The sequence below is a fragment of the Corvus brachyrhynchos genome, unplaced genomic scaffold (genome assembly GCF_000691975.1).
Source record: "Corvus brachyrhynchos isolate BGI_N302 unplaced genomic scaffold, ASM69197v1 scaffold101, whole genome shotgun sequence".
NCBI classification, from domain to species: domain Eukaryota; kingdom Metazoa; phylum Chordata; class Aves; order Passeriformes; family Corvidae; genus Corvus; species Corvus brachyrhynchos.
This window is the reverse complement of record NW_008237239.1, coordinates 17,141,097-17,162,255: the sequence shown is the minus strand read 5'-3', so window position 1 is coordinate 17,162,255 and position 21,159 is coordinate 17,141,097. Positions and strand designations below refer to the sequence as shown.

The window sequence follows — 21,159 nt, the reverse complement described above, 5'->3', positions numbered from 1 at the left end:
GGTGCGGGAAGCCCGGGATTCGAGCCCGTCGGCTCAGCGGGGACAGGTGAGCGCTGAGGGGGCCCCACAGCCCCGCACCACCCCCGGGCTCCTTCGGCCTCGGCGCCGCCAGGGCCGGCGAGACCCTTGGAAGCTCCTTCCGTGGCACCGCACGCACTGACCCGGCCCGCGGCAGCGCCAGGAGGTCACGTTCTTTCCCCGTCAGAGAAAAAGGCCAAGCTCCCTGGACACCCCTCAGTTACAGGCGCTCCTACTAAAGGCAGGGGTAAACAGCCTCTTCTGCATCCTGGGCTGCCTTCGGCTACCCCTGGCCAAGGGGAAAGCGCCGAAGAAATTTCTTAGTGGCTTTTGCCCAGGTGCTGGGGAGGCTGAGATAGCCCCACCTCTGCGGCTGGGGTGCTGCAGTGTAACAGCTGCCTTTTCTAAGCGGCGTTCCTCACCTGGGTACATCAAGAACTACAAAATCGTATAGGGAGGATAGATACAACTTATTAAACCAGTTGGTGTATTTATCAACATTTGATACGCATATGAACACTTTGGACAAGCAGATGCAACACAGGCACAGACTAATCCTTTACCTTGAACTTTTCTTACCGGGGAATAAAGCCTTCAACCTGTCCCTCCCCAATATGTATGCATAACATTCGGGAAGTAAATCCTGCACTCAACGCTGTTATCTGCCTCAAGGACAATGATTCACCACCTTCACAGCTCCGGAAAGCTGCGTAAAGAAGAGCGGGGCCGCGTCTCTGCAGGGTGGGAGGTGTGAGCCAAGTCTCAGGACTGTCACTACAGAAGTGCTCTGTCCCTTCCTCGATTTCATATTGAAGGCGTCACCACTCCTGTTGCCACTGTCGAGTTTTTAAGTCTCCAAAAGCTTGAGGCAGTAACCTAAACCAGGACAAGATTTTTGTTCACTGAATACCAGTCCCGAAGGGTCACCTACCACAGACCACGTGTGGCCCTGGGAGCTCCTCCTTCCTCTGGGCTCTGGCTTCGGCAGCGTCTGCAGGGCCCATTTCTGAGCCGCCCAGTTCTTCCCCCACCTCCTGGGGCCAGATGTTGAGCTTGCCTGCATTCCAAAGGTGCAGGTCGTTCCTGAACACTGCACACTGAAACGGAGTAGCACCATAGCTCCACAACGATTGCACGGGGGAGGGGGCAGGGGGACAGGAGGTAAATTTTGCACTGCTGTAGCTTTTCATGAGCTACTTTCTTATAAAGTTTGAGGTAATTGTTTGATGCTGATTAAGCAGCAGCATCAAGAAATAAAATACCAATAATCTGTTCAGCAGCTTTTAAATTGGAAACTTTTTTCTTGTTAACCTGAAGCTATCTTGAAAAATCTTAAAGAAATGCATTAAGTATTTTTCAGGGGCTTTGAGAAGTGTGTATGTTCAAGTTTTCTATATAGAGCCAATAGGGGATGTATACTTGCCCCTAAAGGGGAAGCTCTGAGGTAGATAATTTTTCACTATCTTCTCAAGAGGGGCAGGCCTTTCCCCAGAGACTGGGTTTGTACCTCACGGGTTTGCTTCCTTTTTCAGAATACAACTCTCTGCTGAGATTTAGTGTCTCCATTTGTATGGTGGCCAAGGAATCACATATTCTGAGATGCATAGGTCCAAGGTACCCTTAGGTGTATGACACCAGATACCAAAACCTTTGTCTAAACAGCTCATGGAATTTCAGCATCATGCATTACCATACGGCATAATGACCTCACTTGGTTCTCCAGCAGTGTCATTCATTCAGTGGACCAGGAACGACTCTTTATTGTATTTTTACTGATTTAAATACATTTTAATGTTTTTAAATTGGACTGTGTGAAAAGGGATGCACCGAGTTTGGAAACATCTGTATACCTCAAAAGAAATAATACCCAAAAAAACCCCAACCCAGACCAGCAGAACCATGCAGTAACCCCACTGCTCACCCTCCACCCACCCCAAACACCCCCCACAGACACTGCCAACAAATTACAATTGAATTCGTGAGGCCTCTCAAGATTCGAGGCATCCCTATCCCTGCCTGGAGCTGGGAAACATGAAGTGGCATTTAAAACTTTCGTATTTCTAAAGTGAAAGCTGTGCTGGTAAAATGCCACACCAGCCCCCTCCCACATGGAAGTTGGGAACGTTTGGATCTGAAATGCAGCTTATCCCACTGTTGCCTAAGGAGTAACTTACATATGAACAGGTCCAGCATAAGGCAGCTGTTGAGGACTCCCAGAACCAGGCGCTGAGGTTGGGTAGGCACCATCTCCCTGATCCCAGACTAAGACGACTCTGCTTGCCAATAAAACCAGAGACTTTTTTCAGAACTGCTTTCTCTGATCTATCCATCTTATTACTCCTGGGGCAGCAGCAGATTTGGAAAGCCAAATGCTGCACTTGTGTGCACCTACACCTTTCGCACTCAGACTGTGGCCTTTAGGAAGCTCCTGGGGTATTTGCTATGGAGAGCCTTAGGTGGGTGAGAGCTCATCCTCCAGCAAGGTAAAAGAAGGAGGGCAGCAGGGTTTAGGAATCAGGGAGGTTTCACACTACTGGCAGTCACTGGACAGAACACCATTTGCAATCTACACTGATATATAAACATTAAACTGGCAGCGCCACATTTCATGGGAGAGTTGAACTAAAATCTATCAGCTCTGTCCTCTGGAAAAGCTACCTGTGTTTTATGGAACTTTGCTGCATCTCTGCTTCTATGGAGTGGTGAAAACCAGCGACAATCTAGGGCAAAGTTAGCCATGGAAAAACAGCGCCTGTAAAGCAGGAAGCTTTCCTAAGTACTTAATCTACTGTCTCACAGCATGACCTATATTTTTTTTCCACTGAACCTTCTGAAAAGGCAAAAGGTTTTGTTTCATGACCAAGTTCATACATTATCTTAGATTAGCATCATGGTTACATTTTAGTTGTGTATTTTAAAGAAAAATCGAGCATTTATAGACATTTATGGGTAAATTGGGCAGACACACACCCCTCTCCTCCCCAGGCTGATTTTTGGTGAACTCCTGTAAAAGCTCCTGGATATCCATTAATGCTAAACCACTGACAGTTTCTGAACAGTGCAGGACCACTTGAACCCATGCAATCCTAATCCTGCATTCACACTGTGCTGAAGATGGAGCCTATGCACCTTTAAACTGTTTTGCTACCTGCAGTAATGATTTTATAAAGGGCAAACAACAAGTATTTTAGTATGAGAACTGTTCAAGTAAGTTTTAATAGAGTGCACCAGTGAATCAAGATGACTTGCATCAGATTTTGTTTCAATGAACATCAGATAAAAAAAAGAAAAGGGGCTACAGTTCTTTCTTTCCAAACACCACCCTTTTTCTAAGGCAACAATACACGCCCATTTCCGAACATAACTGTTACATAGGAAAGCTACATCACAGTACAGTATGTAAAGTCCATCTCGGTCAAGAAGCCATTAGAGAATGGCACATTTACTACACTTACAGCTTTCTAACTTAGGGTTACAGAGTTTACCACAGCTTTTTTTTTAGTTTTTATTTTTTAAAGTGACAATTTCTTAATGAACTTTCTATTCTTCACAAGAGTGTGCAGATGGGGCCCATATGTTGATATTACAGTAATTACGACATTAAATAACATTGCACAACCAACCTCTATGGTTAATTCAGTACAAAAGAACAAGTATTAAAATGTACCAGTACTAGTGGTTTTACATAGTTTATAATCATTAATTATGAAGGAAAAAAAAAGTGGGGCTGTTTTTTTTTTTCTTTTCTGTAGGCAAGTGCCTAATTACAAAGCTGCACATTACAGGCATAATGATGTAGAATAAATACAAGAAATCTGGTAAAATATTAAACACAAACAGGTTACATGGGAACAAACTGTACAACCACAAAAGCATAAATCAACAATTTATCATTATAAACAATGTATGTTTAGCTGTAAAATATTATGTGGAATTGCATGTACTCTTTGGGGCACATGTTCCAAAAGCCAAGCTAATTCCTGAGGTGGTATTATTAACTTACACAATTGGTCAACACTTCAGATTATCTTGTGCTATTAAACAGTCCCAATGTTAATATATTTCCATAAAATGGAATTTGTAGTATTCTGAAGGCAGCAAATAAGTGATATTTTACACCAAGATATTCAAATAATTCCGGTTCTCCATTTTGGTGCTACATTTATTAATGGGCCATGGGAATAAGAATTGGAATTTGCAGACAGAAATCACTTATGCCCGGTTTCTGTTCCCCCACAGCTCAGAGCTGGCCAAAGGCAGAACAAAGTTTCTAAACTGTAAGTGCCAACACTGTAAACATGTTTGTCTCTTTTTTTTAACTAAACACTGTCCAATAACAAGGAAAAGAGCCAAAGATAAGCAGGAACAGTCTCATGTAGAACAAAAGCCAATTATTCATTGACTTTTGGTTCAACTCATGAACAATTTTTAAATAATTAAAAATGGTCATGCTACAGTTGTGAAAACTAGTTTTGTGCATTTGACTCAGGACACAAGTTTTTTAAAAAACGCATGGTAGAGGTAAGACTTATAAAACCCACCAAAAATGTAAATGATAGGGAAGAACTTTTCCAACTCAAAGCATCAAACATACATTTCTGTGCAGAAATCTAGACAACTATACAAGATCTGAATTTAAGCAGTCATCTTTTTATTATACAACTCTATGAACATAAAATGAACAGAATGCTCTATATACTTACCTGTACATGTGAACATAACTTCTTTAGCTACAGTTATTTAATATAGGTCATACTGGATTTAACTTTACAATTCTGAATAACTATGTATAACCTTATTGCAATAAGGGCAATTTCTACATGGGAAGTTTCACAGGCCAATCACATTAGGCAAAACCAGTACATTCAAAGTGTAGATCATGTATGAATCTTCCCTGATCCCAAAGAATTTAGGTTCTCTTTACAGCTTAAGCTCATTTGCTATCTTGGATGCAATGTTCTTAAATGCAATAGAAGTCCCAGATATTCTCTTGAAGCGAACTCCATTGAGCGACAATCGTGGCAGTTTGCAGACTTCCATCTCCCACTGAACAAGGCTGTCTTGTCGTGCATCACCGTGGACACAGAAGAGCAAAAACCTCTCTTTTTGTTCGTAATCACAGTTATTAGCATCTAACACTTTCCGAATCTCTCTCATCATATCATTCGGGTCCATAGAACTTGTGGTCTTCATACTCCACGTGAACCGCAAGGAGCGTGGCTTTGAATCTTTGCTATCCTCCTTCTCTCTGTCTTTAGGCTCCCCAGAAACACTCCTGGAACAAGTGACATACAGCCAAGTCAAAACCAAAGCAGTGTAGTCGAGAGAGATGAAGAGAAATACAGTTCTTGAACAGGGGTTTCTAAACTGCCATTGAGATGCCATGAGTCATGGGCGAGCCAATTCAGGGATTTGGATGGACACTGCTGGAACAGTCCTGCCCCACATGCTGCACGCATGTGCTCAGCACAGCACCGTGCCACAGTGGTGGCACACAGCAAAGCAAGTTTGGAAACCCCTGCTCTACAATGTTCTGATGACAACATGTGCAATGGTAACTGCAGCAGACACACTTTACTCCATACTGCTCCAAAGAGAGTGGAATCTATGTAAAAGCATGACTGAAGTTCTGCTGATTTCATGATCTGGAGCATGCCATACACCAACAAAACTGAAGTTGAGGGACACAATCCTGAAGCAGAAATCATACTGTAAAAGCAGCAGAGGAAGAAATCCCACCCTGCAATTCACAAGTCTTTAGTTAATTCCCTCCCCTCTTTTCTGCCTTCCCCCCGTTTTGTACTTGCTTAGATTTTTGACCTCTCTCTGTGTCAAAAGACCTTATAATAACATGTTTTATTTTAACTGATGAGGCAGAATTTTGGACTGTAATTTGGTTGTAAACAGCCTGTTAGTCACCACTTGAGTACACAGCCACCAGCTTTTACGCATAAGAAACAGCGACGTGTATTTTACAAATACAGACACAAAGTATTTTATTTGATAAAGGACAAAACAGCAAGGGAGCAATTCCAATTAATGCTCTTAGTCTGATGCTTCCTTATCAAACAGATTACTTGTTCCATTACAGAAAACATTTTGAGAACCAGCACTAATTATTTTAAAGTAATTCCACGGTCAGCTGTATCTGTTTGTGCCACAGGTACTCCTGATGCTGATGCCTCCCCAGCCATCACTGGGGAAAGGTGCTGCACTCATTTTGAGTGTATAAACAGTCATTATGCAGAGAGGAGTCAAAACAAGCACTTTTAATTTGACTTTGTGTGACCCCCAGAGAACCACACTGATATCAAAGGATAAAGCAGGGATAAGATCTCAAATGACTTTAGCCCAAAACAGACACTGTAGGATGACAAAAAGCAGAGAAAGCTAGAGAATGAAAGCAAGAGCTGAAAGCAACTTTACACTTCACTTGAACACTCAGTCTCTTTTCCCTTTCCACATCCAAGAGTTTGACAGCTAATAGACTCTGAATTGAAAAGGGCTAACTTAGATAAATGCATTGTGTGTTATATACAGTGTATCCTGGTAAGAACGTGCTGTTTATTTTTTTTTTTTTTAATAGAGGCTTTCTGTTTTGAAAACTAAATCAATACCTTCTGTAAGTGACCAGTTTAGAATGAATGCAAACTACAATGCCTGTTCATTAGAGAGCAGAAAAATAAGGAGGTATGCACTGTGCTTAAGCACACCAAAAATGCAGAGCCAAATGCTGAAACATGGCAAAAGAGCAGATATACTGGAAAATGAGCATATGAAGGAATGTTTTATTGCTAACAAAGCATCTGTAGATTTGTGTACAGTGGCTGCCACAGAAATTCAATATTTGGCGGTCACCACCCCTTTTGTCTGAATGTCACTTGCTTTATTTCTCAGAGCAAGTGACATTCATTTCTCAGGGACTATAAGGTGTTTACTTACGGCAAGTAGCAGCTTTAGTAATGAGCACAGTATGTAACTATAGTAAAAATTTAATAGGTACATATATACACACAGACACACGAAGTATTTACACTGTCCACTGAAACCAAAAGTAAACACCATTAAATATTTGTAAGTCAAAACATGATTTTAAGTGCCTGAAGGATTGGTTAACTCCTACAGGGGGCTTTATTATTCAAAGGAACACACATAAAGGTTTATATTAAATACTTCGCAAGAAAGCAGAAATGAGGGATATAAAGGACCTCACCAAGACCCCCTCCCCCCAAATAGAAAACATTTTTGAAATACAGAATACTTAAGCACTATTCTCTTTTACATCCTGATTAAAAGGCTTTAAGAAATCACTTGATTCGAAAGACCTAGGAGCGAAGTATTAATAGTGACTCCTCACCTTGAGGTGTCAGTTCTGCCACTGGCTTCGCCTTCACTTGGATCCCTCAAAACAAAGTTAAGGTTGAGATTCAATGATAAAGGTGAAAAATAAAAGTTAAGAAAACCTACACCTAGAACAATGTTAAATAGCTACTGACAAAAAAAAAAAAATCAGTATAATAATGTCAAGCCTAATACTGTTTAAAGTATTTTTTCACAGCTGTAATTTTAGTTTCCCTTTATGACACCTTAGCTTTCTTCAGCTCTGACATGTAATTGTTTTATTTTTTCCCCAACTGATGGCAAAATTAACATGTTGTTCTGAACCTACTGCAGACAGAGCAATGGCCACATGTAATTCCAGCAAGCACAGAGGAGCAGTTCGTCAAGGTGGTCCGGGGGGCTCCACTCTGCACCCCTGTGGGTCAGGCCTTTGTATGTCAGTCCTGAAAGCACTTTGAGACAAGCCCATGCTTAAGCACACTCAAGCAATTAACAATAAGATGTGCCTAAGGGTTTGTGAGACCAAATGCTTGAAGCCCAGTTCACGAAGGTTACTTCAACATCGGCTTCACTTTAAGCAAATCAGCTGTTACACTGACTCCAGTGAGATTACCACAGAGCTCAAGATTAAATATATCTTTAACTTGTTGCATTAGAGCTGTGCTTTGCAAGGAACTGTTTTATATTATGTCTTTTTTAGTATGAAGCAACTTGAAACATATCCCCAGACTGTGTAAGCCACCTAGGTATGTTCCTAGTGCTGCTGTACCAACATTTTGGCACCTAATTGCAATTAGCTGATTAATGTAATACCTTCAAAACACAAATACTTTAGTAACTAACACCAGGGAAGTATCATTTGACATAAACCATTGATTCAAAATACTTCAATACCCTATTCACTAAGCATTCTCATTATGTATTTATTTTATATACTTACCAGAAAAGGCATTTACCCTTGTCAAAAGTTAGTAAAAAAAGTCTTTCATGACACCTTCTAGTCAAAGTATGCTTTAAACCATTATTTCCTGAACAGTATAGAAGTTAAAAGTTATGTGATCCAACTCAAAGAACAGCAAAAAAATAACCCCCTGGACCTCCACCCACATAATCCCCAGTCATTAAGTCTCAAACAACCCAAATTAAAAAGAATAAGAACACATCAAAACACCCCACCATCACCAGAAACAAAACAAACACACACCCTATAGGGCCATGACAAAATATACTTTTAACAGTACAAAACATACTAGGAAATTGTATAAAACCTTCTATAATAAAGATAAATTTACAATACAGCAATTTAAGATATCTTAATTCTAAACATATAGTCCAAAATGTTATTTTAATATTGTAGTTTAAGATAGTGAAGATATTATTTCTTTGATCTAACTCTTAAAAAAATTCAATATACCATTCCTTGCAAATAACAAGGAGCTGTTACACAAAAAAGCAGCCTGTGCTCTTGAGGTTGATTAGTTACTCAACAGAAAATACCTTTCTTCTCATTTAGAAATCTACACTGACAACAGTTGACTAACTTTTTTTCCTCTTTAAAATCAGAGAACAATTCTCTCCTTGCTACTATGTAAGTGCTGGAGATACCAATAACAGATGATCATAGTCCTGTATGTTCAGGTTTCTGGAAAAAGAAAATAATTCATATACTTTTCTTTAGGTCTTCATAGGAAGTATTATTTAGGCACACACTGATGCACTATCAGCTTGCCAGGTGAAATCAATTTTGTGAGGAACATCACTCCATTTCCAGCTTTCTCTCTCCTCTTGCCTTGTACAATTCATGATATTTTACCTATAAATTTGCAACTACTAGCTTAACCTAACTTTGAATTGATCTTTTTTTTTCCCCCTACACACAAGTGATAGGATTCAGGGCATAACAGCCCTCCTCTTGCATTCTCTGCAAGAGAAGGAGAAATTTCCAGTATATAATTGTGTTGTAAAGCTGAGAATAATGCACTATGGACACATCCATAAACAGGATTGAAAATTAATAGATAAATCACTGGTAGAAAGAGGCAAACTGAAAAATTAAGTCCCCTTTTGGGAAGGCTCTTGTGACTTCTAAGTCAACAGTCACCTGATATTAAACACAGTATTTGAAAATCTTTCTCAGCACCTCTCCTCACAGTTTTATTGCTGTTAGCATCATCAAAGGAATGAATGAAGATCCAGGATGTGTGGGTTTACTTCTTTCAGAAACCTGAACTTACATTTGAAGAAGTTGGTGACATAGAACAACAGGCTGTATGATACTGAAATACTATTATTTCCACACTTCCAGACTTCTGCCTGCTTCTAACTTCTCATTTATTCACAGATTTAAGAATTACCTGAAATAACTTGTGAATACCTATTCCTTTTAAGGACAGCAATAAAATGATTGTAAATATAGCCCTTGCAACAAACTGCATCCAATTAAAAAAGTAAGATATTGTTAACACTAAATAATGACTCATTTTGAAGTCACTGTTTCCAGTATTCAAACTAATTTGATTTTAATTTAATTGTATCATAGCTGTGAAACAAGAGCAAAAGCCCCTTTTGAGCAGCGTTCTCTTGCTCCTGTAAGATAAAGAAGCAGAATAGCTGCTCAAACAATGGTTACAATACGTACAGAGAAGTGAAACAAGGCAGATGCAGGAAGGAACACACCAACCAAGCAGCACTCTAACTAAATTTATATTCACTTCAGAGTTACACTGGAAACTGTCAAAGACTTCGCAGCTAAAGCCCTGGTTACAGGCTGGGCTTCTCTAATTTTGTTTTCTCTTAAAACGTGAGGTACCAACCTGCGGACAAACTTGGAGGTGATCTTGCTGATGATGCCAGTGGACGTGCCCCTCCTGGCGTGTGCGAACGCGCCGGTCTCGTGGGACGGCGAGGCGGGCGGGCCATTGTAGGTGGCGTTGCGCCGCTCCCGCAGCTGCTCCCCGTGGAAAGTGCTGCGGCTGGAGCTGCCCCGGGGAAAGCGGGTCCGGTCTGGAGTGGTAGTGCTAATGCTATGAGCAGATGGGGAGGCAGCAGGCACTCTTTGAGTTGCACTGCTGGGAAAACAGAAGCATAAATAACGAGAAAGACTAGGCTAAAAGCCCTCCTACATGACAACTGTTTCTCAAAGACAGGAAAGAAACCCTGCTCTTGATTCTTTTTAAAAACTGAATGTGCTACTGATTTGCTTTTATGATTCATACTCAGTTTGATTTTACAATGAATATCTCTTGATTATTTCTATCTCAAGTATTAGAGCTGGTAAAGTATACACAGATTATAGGACAAAGGAAAAAGGTAGAAAAGTGTGGTGGGACCTGAAATGTTCCCAGCTCTCTTCTGGAAAAACATGCTCATTAACACCCTTAACACAAGCACTCCCAAAAAACTTAATGGGTATTTCTTCAGTCATAACCTGACAGAAATAAGTGTATAAAGCTATTCAGGCAGTTAATAGTAAGAACAACTATACTGCAGTGCTTTTAGACACCAATGAGCTTAGCAACCTATAAATCAGAGAGGTTAACATTCCAGTATTTAATTTCAATTTATGGTGGCCTGCATTGCACGGTCCCATCTTAAGTAGTCAGATTTTTAACTACTTAAGTTTTCCAGAAGTTTCCAGAGGGAGGCAGTCAAGGAACTTTTTTAACTGTATGCAAACGTGTGCCATGAACAAAACCAGGCTTAAATCATCTGTAATACCCACAATACTTGAGCAAGTTTAAAACCAGTACACAACGTGGCAGTTTTGACTGGATTACAAACACTTTGAGGTCTATCATGAACTGAACAACGGCATTTCTGAAGTGCACAGCAATGAAGAAACACCCATCAATCTGTTACCTTGGTCGGTAAGCTTCAGTACCATCTTTGATGGTTGGCAGTGTGACTTTGATAGGGTGACCAGAGGCAGACATAGACTTTTGATGCCGAGGGCGCGTGGAGACAGAGGCCACTGCAGAGCCTGCGGAGGATGTGCTGCTTGCAGACATTTCTGTCAGGCTTTTGCCATGGCAGCAAGGCAGCAGGGATGGACAAATGACAAGGGAAAAGAAAGGTTAGTGTAAAACCCCTTAAAAAAGAGAAAACAACTCATTTCTTCTTTTAGAACTCAGCAGTGCTGTTTAATTAAACAGAAGACCGAGTGACCAGGCTGCCTTAATCAGTTAAAGTAAAGAATACAGAATTCTGAGAGAATTATGTTCATCCATAAATGAATTCTCCATATATGCTAAATTAGGCCTTTTCATTCCTCCCAAGTTTAAAGCTTACACACACATTATTCAAAGTAATGAAGAAAGACTACAAAGAATACAAGGACATAATAAAAAATACTGAAAAAGAAATTCACAAAGACTTAAACAGATTGATTAAATAAACTCCTTTTGTGAATACCCTTATTTACAGTTAAAACAAACATCTAAAACTTGAAACATTTGGAACTGCTGTCACATTATCACTTAGAAGTGACTGGTTTTTAAAGGACCAATTTGTCCTTCTCCTCTGGACTATCCCAGACACTGCTGGGCTGAGTCAACCCTTTCAAAGTACAGTTCCTTCTACCAGTACTTTTATTTCTCCTTCCTTAAGTGGCAAGAAAGATGGAAGTAGTGGCAAAACTATTGTGCCATTAATTTTTAAAACAAAAGTCAAACGAATTAAGGCAAAATACAGCTTTGCCTTTACAAGCATAAGTGAAATTGCATTAATAATGTATTAGCAACTGGAGTCCCACAGCCAAATAATATCTGTAGCAAAGAGGTAACGATTTCAGATGAACAATTCGATGACACAAGACATTCAGCTACACCCAATCCAAATTCATTTGCAACACACATCTTGTAGGAAAGGCAAATAATACAACTCAAAAGAAAATTCTTCCTCATTTTTCAGAATATGCTTTAAGAACTGGGCACAATTTTCACTGTACTCATGAAAGGAACAGGGATTAAGAATCTTTCAACACTAGAAAAATTGAACTGTAAAATGAAAAACTTTGAAAAAATCCCTTCTCTTTATAGTGTTTCATGCATTAAACCTCTTGAAAGAAAAGTATCTTTGTGAGATCAGAAAAAATATTGTAATATATATTTTAACCCTCTATCTAAAAACTACATTACCTTCTTTCTTTTCAAAAATGGATTACTACCCTTGTTCAAATATTTGAAACTATACACAAAACTACTGGAAGACACTTTTGAAAGCACCCATCCAGTAATTTGAAATTAAAGTGATTTAAGGAAGTACATTAGAAAGCAGAAAACTAATTCTAAGTGTTTAATTAAATAGTTGTATTTTGTGTTCCACAGCTCATCATTTTGTTGTAGCTGAACAACCCTATAGTTCTCTTATTTCCAAAATTGTATGCATCATTAAAAAATTAAACACTATGACAGAAAACAAAAGAAAACTAGTTTACTAGATTATGCTATTTCGTGCTATGAATTTTTTTGTTCATTTTACAGTAACTGTTGTATTTGAATAACTTCAAAAGCACCAGAGTAAGACCTGCTCTTTGAATCTAAAAACAAAATTGTATTTTTATTATTCTCCAGTAAAGTCAGTATTTTATTTTTCAGTCAAGTACAGGAGTTAAGTAACACCAGGGATGAACAAAAGATTTTTAAAAAGACTAATTGGCAGTGTTAAACACAATACTACTTAACAAAACATACTAAACTGAGCTTGTCATCCCACAAAAGACACAAATGGGTTACCATCACCATGAAAATATTATTTAGGCCAAAAACTTATATTGAAAACAATTGACAAATTTTAACCATTTCAGCTTTTTGAGTGATTGGGGGAAATGAAAAAGGATCAGGCTACACTGTCAGAGTAATCCATCTCAAGCTCTCCACAGCATAACTGCCCACTTAGCAATTAGTTATTAGCACAGTTACTCCATCCTGTGTCGGAAGACAACCCTCAGTAATCAATGTAATGCCATAAAAAGAAGCAAAGGCTGCCTGACACATAGCTTAAAAAGTCGCCACAAAGCAGCAGCAGTGGAAGATGAAAACATACACTTGGACTTCACGTATTTCACACTGTGATTCATAATGGTATGGATTAATTGCATAACCTGTGTCTTCTGTGCCTCACTTCTTGTACTCAAACCAATAAACAAGGAAAGTTGAACAATACCTGTTGTCCTTCCCATTCTGTATTGCAGAATAGCGATCTGAAGAACGTTCACAAACGTAAGTGTTCCTCCTTGTCATTCCACTACCAGAAAACACGTTATTCTAGAAGGAAATTAAGACTAAAGTTAAATTAAATACTTTCTTCTACTGTATATCATGTTGTACAAAAATCTAAGCATTGGAAGAATACTTAGCATTTCAGCCACTTATGTGTATTGTTAATGCTTTCAAATGTACTAAGTCAATCTGTCAACATAAATCCTTTATATCATCAGCTGTTTTTTCCAATAGCTCATTCACCATCTCATTACTGCACTATTGAGTATACACTGAGAGAACACAAGGAAGTTTAATTTTGCTGACACATGCTTTAGAAAGTGTTATTATGCAATTCCCACATACTGTGTTCCTGTATTATTCGTCCCTGGGATCAAACAAACCAGGATCCCAGAGAACACACCTGTGGCTGGCTGAAAGGCTTTCCTGCACAGCATGATTTTCCAATAAGGGCTCCAGTTTGTTGCCCCTGTCAAAAGAGCTTTCAAGAGGAAAATGGAAATACTATCACTGTGTGCCAGTCAACCCAGAAATTATGATGCAGATAACATGGCAAATATGTCTTGTAGCTACAAATACATTACCCCAAAAGATACACAAAAATATTTTTAAATTATCCACATTAAATTAGCCTTTTTAATTTTAAATGTTTGAGGTTTCAAACAAAAATATTCAGTAGCTGTGTAAGCTGCTCAACCTTGAATTACTATTGTAATATCAGACACCAATATTCCCTAATCATGCCCATCACAAAGCCTTTCAAAGTCCCCAAAATAGTAACAGAGCTAAAAATGCATGCATATTGAAGCTGCCATTAGCAAGTAAATCAATTTCTCATTCTTCATAGCAAAGATACTCCATTTAATTAGTTCTCACAAAGCAGAGAAATGCTTGTGACATATCAGCTTGTACCACACATTACTCTAATCAGCTTTGGGGCAGCGTAGTTTTGGAAGAGCTCAGATATGAAATCTCATCTTACAAGACTCAGAGTTCCTGCATGCAATCCACAAAGCCATAATTTCAAAGACTCTTGGGGGGGGTGGGGAGACAACAACTCCATTTAAAATTAAAAAAAAACATATTTAAAGCATATTCAGATGTATTGCAGACACAGCCTACAGAACATTAGGGGTTAAATGAACTTCAGCATTTACTTTACTTTCACAAAATTCTAGTAGAAATGTACATCATCTTTCCAGAATATCCAAGATGGGAGCACACAGAATCCCAAAGGACAATGAGAACTCCTGTTGCCAGTCTACTGTACTAAAAGATGGCAAGAATTTTTGTATTTAATAGATCATGTCTCCTAAACAGCACAAAATATACTTGAATCTTAAATCATGATTCATGCCGATTTTTTTCTCCCCACACGAACTCTTGCTCCTAAGTAGCTGTTTAAACACCATGCAGTACTTTTTCACTGCGAATCCTGAACACCAATACAACTGCACAGGAATTACCACAAGGCAAAGTAGATGCTTTCACATTAGAAGAGACAGACTCTTATTTGGAACAAAGGTGTTTGAGGCAGTAATATGATAGCAGTTTACAGAACTGTAAGTATCACAACAGAAGCATTAAGAAATTATTCATTTGCTAGTTCAGTTTCTTAATGCAACAGCCAGGCTGTAAATCGTATCATCAGCAGGCACATGCACCAGGGAACAAGTGGGTTGTTCCCCCTCATCTCACCCCATTTCTGAAGTCCAAAATGACATGGTTTCAGAAAACCAAGCTACCAAATTTACAGAGAAAGTTCATCAGAGATATTATATAGGATTAATCAGATGAAATCTCTGATTTAGAAGCCCCTTGACTTCTTTGTAGATAGACAAGCATTAGAAACCAGAAAAAGAGCACTCCATATTGGCTCCATTCTTATGTTCTTTCCTTAAATATCCAGTATTTTTCTTGACAGAAACTGAAGTTTGCCCAAGTGCAGACATTCTCATGTTTACTGTTATGTTAGTGTTAGAAAAAGTAAAGTTGTGGGGGGAAGGGCAAGGTTTATTTTAAAAGGCATCCACTGTAGCCTATTTCTGTCTGCCAGTAAAAGTTACCAGAAATAGACTCAGTGGCTTATTCCATACCCATTATGTCTGTAGTAACCCTGTGCTGCACATTTTTTTTAAAAAGGGAAAAGTAAATATAACAAGCCAGAAGCACACCCAACTCACACTGGTAACTGCACTTGACTTCTTTCTTTCTGGACCCACAAGTGGACTTGCAGCCATCTCTCCTTTGGATCCCACTGTAGTGCTGCCAAGTTTGCGTGAGACATCCTTGTCCCAGTCTTCTTTCTGTTCATTTTCCACACTATTTGCCTGAGACCTTTTTGTGTATGACACAGCAGGAGGAATCGAAGGGCCAACTGCCAAATAAAAATAGAATTAATAAATATCTAAAAATAATCACTGCATTTTTCTTGGCCAAAGTAGTCTAAATATAATTCCCCGAGTCCAAAAAAAGCATTTGAACAACTCTGACGGCAAACTCAGCACACAGACCAACCTACTAAATCGAGCTGTGACAGCCTGTGTTCTTTCTACCCACTCTCTCTCCACTACCAATTTGCAGTTCAGAATTACTTCCCATTTCACATCAATATGTAAAACCTAGAAGAGCATTTTAATTCTCATTTTAAATCCATGCAATTTACACCATATTATGAAAAAAGGAATTAAATGACATTTTCCAAATTTTTTTTAGTACTTTTTACTGGATACCTTTTCCTCTAAATACTATGAAAAACTGTTTTCCCCTGAAAACCCTAGGACTACTTTGTTTACAAGCATGTTTATACTTGGAAAATATCACAATTCTTTTCCTTTCACCATTCTTTAAAGTGTTTTGGGAAAACTCCTCCGTCAGTAGACTTTTACATTCCTTTCAAATAAAATCACATCAGCTAACAATTTTCACATTGGTTACTATTTTTAGGAAAAAAATGCAGAAAACTATAATGTAAATGAGGCAGAGAAAAGGGCGAAACATTTTAGAAATATTTATAGCAATTTGACAGCTGAGGAAAAAAGAATCATCTTTCATTTAATGTTTTAAATATGTACTCCTTTTTGACAGAAGCATTTTCACCTGAAAATGTTTCCTGGATACTTGGTAAAATTGTTGTCTTTTGGAAACAAACAATTTGGCCCCACAACCAAATGTAATGACAAAACAATTGGTTTGCTGCCCTTGAGGTTATCCAGACCAACAGCTGACATTAGTTCCTAACCAGCAAACACCCTCACTGTTCTCATTTAGAAGATAAACCAAGTAACAAATCCAAAGAATTAAACTGGTGAGGTGCATGGATCCAGATTTACCACGGAAGCATTCATACAGAGACACATCACAGACAGCAGGACACATCACACACAGCAAATGCACAGAGTGGGGGCCCTGCCAGCTTCACAAAACACTGCCCATTCCCACTAAGCTGTGTCTGTAAGTTTCCTTGTTGGAACGTTATCCCACCATGATCACTGAACCGCCGCTGCTTCTGGTTGGTGGAGATGCTCCGCTGGACCTTCAGGTGAGCGGGGGACTGCACTGAGCTGTTGTTGAGGTCACTGCTGGGACGAGACCTTTGACCCAAGTTGCTGCTGGACAAGGAATCACCGGCTTCAAACTACAAGAAAAACAGGTTTTTAAATCATAAATGAAATTCAACACTACTGGTACTTTCATGGCATTATAAAGCAAAAAGTTCCATTCAAAGGCTTTTTTCTTTAAATTTAAAATTGCATCCAGAGTTGAATATTCTTCAAGATTAATTTTATCGCTTTATCTGTGTTTAATGTGCTTTAAAAACACATAGCTAAAGCTAAGTAGTTAATGAATGCTCAAAACAAAATTAGAAGAATCTTGACAGAAACAAAAACTGTGCTATTTTAAAACCTAAGCCACAGAATGGCTTTCCCTGCCTTTTTTATTTTAAAGCCCAGGAGCATTCATAGCTCCAGCACAATTTTAAAATGCATTGGACTGAGTCAGAAGGACTAAAAAAGCAAGTACTGACTAAAGGATTCTTTATGGCTTTCAAAACATCTTTATAAGGTCTGCAACTCAGGCACTGATTTGTTCATATCTAAGAAGTGTAAGTTCTATGTAAGAGCAGAGGAAAAGACAAAGATCCTCTTCCAAGCAATTTGAGCCAAAATGATTTTAGACAGATTCCCTCCATGCTCTACCATCACAAGGGAATTCTGGCTCAGAGATGTGAGAAAATTCACTCAAGGATGCACATATCAGATCTACACTTTCTTGGAATTGAAGGAACGCCAACAAAGCAGCAGGAAAAGATAATTTCAAAAAGAAAGCCTTGGTCTCTGATTTCTTGAAAAATCCATGTGGTCCTGAAAGATGTACAGATCCTTCTAGGTTCCAAAACAATCACAAGACTTTCTGCCACAAATTTATTAATGACTGCAATGCAGTAACTTATTAAATAATTAAATACACTATAAAACAGTATGTAAGTGAGAAAGGATAAACACATTTCTGAGAAATAAAGGATGTCACATCTGAGTAGCCAGAAAAATAACTGCTACTAACTATTTCAGATTTTAACTGAAAATACATGACAAGAAGTAGTCATGGCACTTCAGATTAACAGCCAGCTTTTTAAAAAAGCAATTCAACATATTTACAAGCAAACACGAACATACTTAAGATTTATTTCTTCATATGGGAACTAACAAGATATCCAAGAAGATATGAAAAGGGAAACACATTAATAAGTTATCAAGCACATTAAAAAAAAAAGTTACAAAATAATTAACAAAAACATCATTAAACTCAGCAACATATAAAGGCCAAAACAGAAAATGTAAGCAGCACTTACTTCAGGTGGTTTTCTACCTAGAAGCAGGTAAGTAGCCATGACTTCATCATACTTTTGGTTTACTAAAGATTCATGGATTTCTTCTCTTGAAAAGCCCATTGTGACCATAATGTCTAAAAGTAAAAAGAGCCAGATACATCAGCAGAATAAGTGTTTGGGTTTACTGACAACTTAAGAACAGTGAAAATAGAAAAACAGCTTTATAATTTAAAGTAACTAAGATTCAGCTCAAGCCATTGAGGTTTCTTTCCTGTGCAAAATAGAAAATGCTACAAACTCCTCTCTTTCATTGTTATTTTCATCATAAAAACTGCCAACTACATTATACAATTCTTAACTAACTTATACAATGTTCAATGTCAAACAAATAAATCACTGGCAAATAGAAACTATGAATAGCTACTGGGCCAAAACAGTAACTGCCACTAACCACAGCAGGCAAGAAGTGTTGCCCTCATAACAAAAATCTGTCTCCTTCAGTCTGTTAAATTCTGTAGTTTTATTTGTCTTCTGCTGTGCTTGTAGATTGATGTCAGCTCAGTTTTATTTGTCTTCTGCTGTGCTTGTAGATTGATGTCAGCTCAGTGAAGTCACAAAAGTAGTTATAAGGAGGCCATTGTAATGGAATTTCTCATTTAAATAAAAAGAATGTATTTTACTTGTATGATAAGATTGTAGGTCAAATTCAATACGAGTTTAGTTTGGCTTACAAGATAAAATTGCCTGTGTCCATCAGATGCAACATCCTTCTGAAGGTCTTACCTATTCTTTTGGTGTCATTGAAATCTGGTTCAGGCTCAGTATATGGCTTTAGTTCTTCTTCTTCGTGGCCAACATTCATCCACCGATCCTTCATGATTTGCTAAGGAAAGAAAAGAGCTTTAGGACAATATGCCATTTACCACACCCCTTTACATTTGTGTTAGCTTGTCTACTGAAAAACAATTTGAAGTTCATAATAATCTGAATCCCTCATACCTTTCCTCCTCACATCTTACTCTTCTTTTATCTTTCACATCCTTTTGTTTCCATAAGTTCATTCCTCCTATTTACCCTTCCCAACATAATCCCCGTGTCCCAAAATACCAGCAAAACTACTGGAAGTCTTTCATTTTGTACCCTTCACTTCCACTGTCTCCTTATCTCATTTTGCCCAATGACCAACACTCAAGCCCTACTCTTGGTTAACATCCTAAGATGGTACTGCAATACCAACTCTATCACAATAAAGAGCTCCTTCAAATAATAGCAAAGGACGTGTTAGAAACGAAGGAATATTTCAGGAATGTGCTGATGCTTCCTAAAGCCATTAGTTTGAAGATCATGATGCCAACTGGTCACTTTTTCCTATGGATCTTCTCACTGCACTTGACCTAAATATGTTCACAGTTTGGCTGGAGGGAGAAATGCCTCTTAACTCTCTCTATGCCATGCAGTTATTTACTTCAAAAATTTCTCCTGCCTTCTTTGGAAAATTTCCTTCTCTTGTGGCCTGGATCTTTTTATAGGCCTTCAAGATTGATTGTCTGGAATCCCTAACCATTACAGTTTCTCCTTAAGGGCATATTAAACAGCTAAAATAATTTTCTCTCCTACAGCAACAGGCACACATGTCTCTTCAGGGACAGATGCTAATACTGCTCACTACATGGACACAAGAACGAAACAAGTGCCAGCAAATCAAGTTTCCCACAGCTTCCAAATATGCCTTGCAATCACCAAATTAAGTTACTTCTCACAAAGAGCCAAAGACTCAATTTTCCACTGATATAACCAAATTCTTTGTATGTAGTGCTGCTGCCAAATTACAGACCCCAATAGCTGTACCCCTATGAGAACAATAGAGAACTTTGTGCTAATTAACATTTTGCTGACAATAACACTTAAGGATTTGATCTATGATGGAATTGATATTTTGGCTTTTGAGTGGGATAAAGAGGGAGGGATTGTGAACACATGCTATACTGCATTTCTGACACACAGAGCATGAGTCTACTTGACAACAGACTTGGGTTACATATTTGTAGCCTTGCAGGAACACAAGAGACTCCCCAAAGAGTACTGTGCAGTCTCTGCAATCACAATTTTTTAAAGATACTGCTAAATAAATCAGAAGTTTAAGCACAATGAAGTGGATGCCAGAAATCACTAGTCAAATTCTACCTCCTTTTCTTGATCCTTCTTGAATTAACAGGCAAACCTGAAAATCCCCACCTAGTTTTTCACGTCTCTTCAGTAGGTAGATCTAGAGTTCAGTGTAATCCACTCTGTTTCAAGCTGTTAAATATCTACATTTTTGCTAGCTTCTGTCTTTTAAATACATGATCTCAGAAGCACACTGAGTTATTGTACAACTCTTAAACAGGCTCTTACAATCAAGCATTTTGAAGCAACACAAACAATCCAATTCCAGGATCAATACTACATTTGTTTAAGTTCTGCTGGGCTTTCAGTCAGCTGATTAAAGAGCAGCAGCCTTGGTCAGAATATTTAGAAATCTGACCCAAACTGTACTTCTTAAACATCAACCCAAACTAAATTTCAACCAACTAGACATTATTGATGAGTTTTCCTCAGTTTTTAGGAAAGCTATCTAATAAAAATCTCGTCTGGCTCAAGTCCTGTCTGTGTCAAAATTATTTTATTACATTCTGTAAGCCTAAATCTGCTCTGGAGGAACTTCAGAGCAACACTGTGCAAAAGAATTAAAGACCGGGAGAGAGGGAAAGA

The 21,159-nt window shown here is 38.5% G+C and overlaps 1 protein-coding gene across 5 annotated transcripts in view; it reads right to left on the bottom strand.

Annotated features, from left to right (window-relative positions):
• Positions 1–3,203: 3,203 nt before the first annotated feature.
• The window catches only part of MARK1 (microtubule affinity regulating kinase 1), a 43,938-nt gene continuing 25,982 nt past the window's right edge, over positions 3,204–21,159 (bottom strand). For 2 of the 5 annotated variants that reach the window (XM_017730057.1, XM_017730061.1), the window contains 9 exons: positions 19,192–19,291; positions 18,430–18,542; positions 17,061–17,214; positions 15,761–15,954; positions 13,522–13,622; positions 11,218–11,376; positions 10,173–10,427; positions 7,376–7,420; positions 3,204–5,293 (listed from right to left, as the gene is read on the bottom strand). In XM_017730057.1, the coding sequence (XP_017585546.1) occupies positions 4,939–5,293; positions 7,376–7,420; positions 10,173–10,427; positions 11,218–11,376; positions 13,522–13,622; positions 15,761–15,954; positions 17,061–17,214; positions 18,430–18,542; positions 19,192–19,291 (1,476 nt within the window). In that variant the 3' untranslated portion in view covers positions 3,204–4,938. The remainder of the gene's footprint in view (positions 5,294–7,375; positions 7,421–10,172; positions 10,428–11,217; positions 11,377–13,521; positions 13,623–15,760; positions 15,955–17,060; positions 17,215–18,429; positions 18,543–19,191; positions 19,292–21,159) is intronic. The other 3 variants (XM_017730058.1, XM_017730059.1, XM_017730060.1) reach the window with 3 other exon arrangements.